Here is a 7,157-nt window from a genome sequence, read left to right as displayed (position 1 = left end):
ATCAGGCCCTGCATTGGACTATCGCTTTTTAAAGAAGACCCCTTTTTTGGGGGGAGGTTCAACAGGGACAAAAAGGGAGGGGGGTGAGGGAGGAGATTGTGGTTAGTGGGAGGGGGGAGGAGGAGGATGCGGAGGGGGATGTTGATGCTGAGGGGGAGGAGGAGTAAATGAGAGTTGGGTATGATTTATGACTATTTGGATACCTTTTTTTTTTTGTTTTTCTTTGATATATCTCCTGCGATTCACGACATGATGGGTTGGTATGGAATGGTATGGGATGGGATAGATGGATTGATTTGGAACATTTGACAGCGTGGGCAAAGGAATAAGGAATACCCCCTTCTTTTTTCATTTATTTTCTTTTTCTTTCTCTTTTTTTCATCTTTTTTTCATCTTTTTTTTTCATGATTTTCACTCTGTAACGGCCGATAGTTTCCTTTTTAGTTGATTAGTTGTTTAGTTTTAATGCAGTTTCTTGTCAACATTTAACATATCCTCTCCAGGCATCATCATACTGTAGTTGATTTTATTGCAGAGAATGGGATTGTCAAATCAGGTGATTTTCCAGAATGGAAAAATGCCCAAGACGTCCATCCATCCCCTTATGCAAATGGTTGCCTCCTTACACACACACACACACACAAAATGGTAAAAATCCCACGCAGAGATGGACGGGTGCATCTTGCCTGCCTAGAAACTTTTGTTACAACCAAGGTGGTGTATGTCTCGGGCATTGCCTTATTTTCCTGTCGTGTATTTTGCACCCATCAGATCTGTAATAAAAATTATATGAACGTTGTGCAAAAAGTGGTGTCTTTTGTGTGTGTTGTCAGTCGGTCTTCTCGGTGTCAGGTTTGAGTTACCGGTGACAGTGGGGGCCGGGGGCCGGCTGGTGAGCGAGCGCCCGGGAGTGGGGAAGATCTGGAGGGAGATCTGGAGGGAAAAGGACGAAGTAGTTACCGAAAGGGTTAAGTGGAATTGGGAACGAGGGAGAATGGGTTACATTTTGGTGCGTGGTGATGTTGATTGATGATGGAGATGGAGGTAGTGGTGGAAGAAAGTGGACTTGAGCTACACGTAGGTTGTATCCATCTATCTACCTACACAGTATGTCCATGCCACACAGTCACTGCGCCTCCTTGCAGTGTTCGAAGCTATCGATCAACCGGTTGTTTTTTCTAGATCCAAAACATCTTTGATGATGATCGGTTGTGGGGAGTAGTGTAGTGGCGCTTAGCCAAGGCATTCTTTTCCAGTTACCCTCTTTGGCTTTTGGAAATTCTACTCTGGTGGCTCAGGTGGTAAAGATGACATGATTTGGAATCTGCAGACTAGGTATCTAGAAAAACAAAAGTCCACGATGGATGCAAGATAAGTCACCCTTTGCTTAATGGCGACTGGTGTCATCGTCAGACATTTGAACGGCTGCCTAGCGAAAGCAGCCATCTACCTACCTGTACATTACATACAGACGCAGTGTTTAAGGGCCTTTCTCCCTCGTCGAGGTGCAACACAAGCCCTGCCTACCTTACCGACCGACGTGCTCGCAGCTGAAGGAACCTGCCCGTCCGTCGATCTGTCTCCTGCATATATGTGTGTGTGTGTGTGTGTCTGTGTGTGCCTGACCATGTCAGTTCCTCTCGTGTCGGTTCAGCTTATGGGTATCCTTCAGCTCGGCACACATGCCCGCTTCGCCGGTCGAGATTTGACCACTCACAATGTTTCTCTACGCCGGCCGGTTCGAGATGGAAAAGAAGCAATGCCAGAAAAGAAAAATGTTTGCTGTGATTATTTCTGGCAGTTGGGCGGGAAGGCAATTGCGGGGGTGGCCGTGACAAGCCGCTCGTGGGAAAAAAGACAAACAAGAAGAAAAGAAGAAAAAGGCGAGAGAGAAGGCGTACAAGGGTCTACATTCCCAAACAGGAAAATCGGCGAGAAAGTTGGGGTTAGTTAGCGATGGATTATGCCCAGCCAAGGAGAAAGTCAGGTCACGCCTCTTTTTTTTTTCTTTTTTTTTTTTTCCTCGCTTTGCTATTTTGGAAAAAATGATGCTAGTCAATTGTATTTCTCGAGTTTTGGAATTTCAAGACTTTTTTGATGAGGTGACGGGAACTTACTTGTGTTTGGTGGTGGGTTGGAATTCCATTTAGATGATCCTTCAGACCGACAGGGGGGAGGTGACTACCCGTGAGATGGTGGGGTGTGCGCATCAGCTGTAAGGTGCCTTCCTTGTCGGTTGTCATGGCACGGGACGGCGCAGCGTATCTTCGTCTTTCCGTTGAGTGGTGAAGACTGGAGCAAAGCGTCTGACAGAACGCCGCGCGATTAACGTTGCAGTGGGGTTCCCGGAGACCACCTAACAGTATGGTGTGGAAAAGAGCCCTTTGGATCATGGCGGCGGCCGTGGCACGGCTTTTCGTCGTTGTCGTCATTGGAAATTGAGCGGCTTCTACCGTGACATGTCTGGACCTGTGACTGAAGGAGTGGCATGACGAACAGATCATGACCCAAGGTGAGAGTATAAGACAGGAGGTCTGGACCTTTGGAGGCTTGCCCAGCTGAAGACACTGACCTGACATTTGTGCTCAGTATCTCCTCGGTGTGAGGTTGTGGTGTTTGCCGCGACATTATGATATTTTTGTCGTTGCCCGTGTTAGGTAGCTTATCAGTGCTAGGTGGTGCAGTGCAACTGACAAAAGGGCCCCGGGAGACTGGTTCCAAACATGTGGTGCTTCTGGTGATCGACAGCGCCTTTTCAGCTCCGGAGCAAGCTTCCTGATCTGCACCGTAGCATCTGATTGCAAGACTTCGGGGCTGACCATGGCCCATGGGGGCCATTTCAGCTTGGTGTTTCTGTTTGGTGATCACCTCTGGCAAATCCGACTGGATCAGGGGTGAGTGTCATTGCCAGAGGAAGCGAGTTTGGGACCAGACGCTGTTGATGTAAAAGGGGTCACCGCGCTATTTTGCCTGCTTATACGATGGATACGGTAATACCCGTCAGCGCCAATCAGAGCCAGAATCAAGGGCCAACTTCATCACTTGTCCTTTGTAAATTCTGGCACAAAGAGGAATGGAAACGAGAAAGGTACTTTGGGGAGTTAATTTGTTGAGCTATATGTTCAGGGACGGCGAGGGTAAGATATAGTTGTAGCCGCTGGGTCTGTGTAACGCTTCTTGGAAGCCAAAGAAGGGCTCAAGGTCGCATTCAGTCAGCATGATCCCGGCCAACGTGGACCTCTCCAGAGTTCTCCAGAGAATGGCTCAAGTGTTGTATCGCGAGTTCCTGTGCCGCTTGTTGTAAACACTTGCAATGCCTCTTCATGGTGGAGACACCGCTTTACCCCCGAAAACGGCTATGTCTGGACCTTGTGCCAGCGGCTACGAGAACACGTCACCACCGTTATGGTTAGGTTCTTACATGGCTTGCGGCTTAAAGACAGATCTGAACAACATCACACTCGGACATTTGTCATCTTCAATGACGGGTGTCACTTGTTGTGCATGTCAGCACTTTGTGTGCTTGGAGAGTGTTTTCCGGACTGAACATGAAGATAAAGGAGGGTACGCTCGTGGCATTAATGAACCTAAACTACACTTTGAAGAGTCAAATATGCCAGTTTGTCTATATTTCGGAGGCAAATGTGAAGATTGACGTTTGTTTACATGGTGATGGTCCGGGCGGTGGCAAACAGTTCAGGGGCAAAGCAGCCCCTGAACGCACGAGCCACCTCAACTGTTGATATTGGATAGCAACAGAAGACTCTACTCATATACATGATAGAAACACTCTAATCCTCGTGATATTTTCTCTTCCAATGTACAGAACAGCCCCAGTTCCCTGAATTGCTGTCTGCGGTGGGCAACATGTCTCTCCTGCTCTCCACCGTGCTCAGGTTCACGGAGAAGACTGTGTCCTCAGCTGAAGGCCAAACACCCAAAAGAGCAGAAAGTGAACTCTTCTAGAAGATGGAGCAGCGGGTCCTTGTTGGTCCTTCTGTTGGCTCCATAAGGTAGTTTGTATGTGAGGTAGGTAGCGAACAAGTCTTGTGCAGCCGCTCCCAGCGCCACTCTACAGTCCGCAACTCTGATCAACAGGTTGATAGTAACGAGTCAAATATATGGACTGCGTTGACGAACCTTTCGTCAGTCACAATGTACTCTGCCACCTCCACGGAGAGCTGGACTCCAAGAGCCACTGTTTCTTGTGAACACTCTTTCAGAGCCGCAATGTCTCGACAGATACCTTGGGAACCCTCCGGGCCTTCTACGGCTTGACTGCGGCTGGCAGGCGGGTCCGCAGCTGATGATGGAGGCACCGCAGGACGACTAAGCATGGCGACTAAGCGGTTCACACACACTTATTTGTTTTGAGATCTTGGGACTTCTCGAAAAACGCTTCTGAACTGTTCATTGGCGTTCACAGCTGCTTCTGTAAGTCTTGATGTTGCTCGAGCAAACCAACCTCAACCGCTAACCAGGCGCTCGCACGGCATCGCAGTTACCGCTCACAGACGATGGAGAAGAAGGAGAAGAAAGAAGATGGGGCGCTCGCCGGCCTCATCTTGGAGAGGAAGATCCCACGCCGGAGCCACGGTAAGTCAAGACTGTCGAGCAACTCGGCCGTTTTGCGACTGACTACTCGAAATTCACCTTTGTGCTCGACTTTATTCACTTGTTTGCTTACTTGAGAGCAAAAAAAGGTCGAAGAAATCAACTTGACTGGAGTTTTCTAACAACAAATGTCGATAGATACCTTTGCTTCGAACCTCGGGCGCAAGGTGTCGCCCTCTGCGACCCCCCAGGCGGTGGCCAAAGGCCACAAATCCGTCAAGAGCCTGGCGACCTTTTTCGAGGAGGGTGCTGCTCCTGCTGCCACCACCGTTCCCTCCTCCTCCTCCTCCAACCCCTCCAACCTCCCCGTCGCCACCAGCTCGTCCGTCTTCGCTCCCTCCCCCTCCTCCAAACCAAAGCTGCTCCGGGACCCCCACGAGCCCGACGACAACGACCTCACCCTGCTTGATTACAAGCAGTTCATGGCGAACCTTCCGCTGGGTCGTTGCCTCGACGACCTGGAGTCGCCCACCAGGGCGGCGGCAAGCAGCAGCTGCCAACTCCACCCCGAGGCCCCCAATTCCCAGCACGCCCAAGAGGCCAAAAACGTTTTGGCAACCCTGGACAGACTCTTCCCGCCTCTCCCCCCCCTCGGCGACTCGCCGGTCCCAGCAAGCGACCCCGAGCCGTCGTCCGCCGCCGGCCTGGAGCTTGCTCCTGAGCCTGAGCGCACCCAAGAACGGGCGAAAGCCTATCGGGATGCCACCAGACGAGTGCCGAGCATCGACTGGGACGAAATCGAAGAGGATGATATTTTCCGTCCCCCCAGTTTTGTTCTCCTGCCGCCGCCGCCTTCTCCCCGCCCGGCTTTCTCCCCGTCGTCGCCGCTTCTTCAGCCGGTCGCTGAAGAGCAAGAAGACGAGTCCAATGAGTCTCATAACTCGTACCAACAGGACGAGCAAGACCAGCAACGGCGGTCTCGAGAGTACCAGCCAAAAGAGCGGTACCATCAAGCTGAGGAGCAGCAGCACCAGTACGAAAAGTACCAGCCGGCCAAAGAGCAGCAAAAGTACCAGCCAAACGAGCGGCACCAGCCAGAGCAGCCCCACCAAAACGCCTCTCCCCCCTCCCTCATCGGTAAGCTAGCCCTGCTGTCCCTGGCGGACTCTCCTGCAACCCCCCCTCCTTCACCCCATCGTCCTCCCCCGATGCCGACTCGCACTCCTCCGCCACTACCACCGAGTTACCCCCCTCCTCCTATCCCTTCCATCACCCCTCCCGTTTTTCTCTCCTCTTTTCCCGCTCCCCCTCCCGCTCCCCCGCAACAGGAGCGCTGGCCCCCTCCAGGAGCAGCAACCCGGCATCATGAACGAAAGAGGGAGGAGTTTATGAAGAAGTATACAGAGTATATGAATAGTCGGTACAATCCTGAGTCGGGGAATTATACGGGGCCGGAGGTGCGGAGGGTTATGGGTCCCGAGAATGAGGAGAAGGAGGAGGAGAAGAAGGAGGAGAAGAAGGAAAAGAAGCTCGATGAGGGCAATGGGAAGGCCTCCGACATGTTCGGATAGGCGTCAAAAGATAAGCCGGGACGCGTTCTTTTATGTTTGAGAGGCCTGTTTTCTTTCGTTTGAGGCATCAAAAGATTGGTTGGGAGGCATCAAATCATGCCTGATAGGCCTCTGTTTACACTTGTTTGAGGCGTCGTTTTATGTTTGGGGGGGGAGGCCTATTCGACATTTTTGAAGGCCTAATTTTCATCTGTTCTACGCATATCCGGGGTTAATGGAGGCGTCAAAGGATGTCTGGGAGGCCTAGTTGCATTCGTTTTAGGCGTTGATACCGGAGGGACAGGCATATTTGCATTGGTTGGAGGCGTTTGTCGGGATAGATGTGTGGAAAAGGGGGGGGGGGGCGTATTTTTGCTTGTAATGATACCCCAACGCTCAAATATCAAGAGCTTGTTTGTTTCTGTTGCTGTCAACATCTGACCCCTTGGACTGCGTGAGAAATGCTGTGAACATGTCTTTCATTAATATCTATCCAAGCACTTGTGACCAGCCATCCAAGCATTCGGTGTTATTGTTTCGAGCTTGTTGTGTCCATTTCAAGCTGGGATGGAAAGAATCAAAAGCTAGCGATGAGGTAATTCAAAGCTGGGATTTCCATCTCTTTGTGATTCAAAATTTTTCGCAATCAACTTTACTAAAAAGCCCCAATATATCTTGAAAGTCAAGTATAAACAAGGCTCTAATCATCATATATACATCTGAAATAATATACACCCCCCAACATCTTTGTACTCTCTCATACAAGTACATATACACTCCCACCCCCTTTTCTTTTTTTTTTCTTTTTTTTTTTTTAAAACGTCGCCTCCCCCACAATGCCCTCCACCAACCTCATCTTCCCCCTCATAATATTCACATCTAACATCTCCATAAACACAAACTCATTCTTTACTAACCAACTATCTCTTCCCTATTCACCCCCAACCATTCCTCTATTTCTATCATTCAAAAACCTCAATAACTCAACACAATTCTCAAACAACTCCAACATCATATCAAAAATATACTTATAATCTTAAAATCTTATTACCT

General features: G+C 49.9%; 1 protein-coding gene across 1 annotated transcript; it reads left to right on the top strand.

The window, feature by feature from the left end:
• Nucleotides 1-4,742: 4,742 nt before the first annotated feature.
• Nucleotides 4,743-6,125, top strand: PODANS_2_1490 (uncharacterized protein; the record flags this gene model as incomplete). Its single annotated transcript, XM_001910859.1, has 1 exon — nt 4,743-6,125. The coding sequence occupies one exon, from the start codon at nt 4,743-4,745 to the stop codon at nt 6,123-6,125; it is 1,383 nt and encodes a 460-aa protein (XP_001910894.1).
• Nucleotides 6,126-7,157: the final 1,032 nt, after the last annotated feature.

This window comes from Podospora anserina, chromosome 2 (genome assembly GCF_000226545.1).
Source record: "Podospora anserina S mat+ genomic DNA chromosome 2, supercontig 2".
NCBI classification, from domain to species: domain Eukaryota; kingdom Fungi; phylum Ascomycota; class Sordariomycetes; order Sordariales; family Podosporaceae; genus Podospora; species Podospora anserina.
Note: the sequence above shows the minus strand (reverse complement) of the source record. Positions and strands in the feature narration are given on the sequence as shown.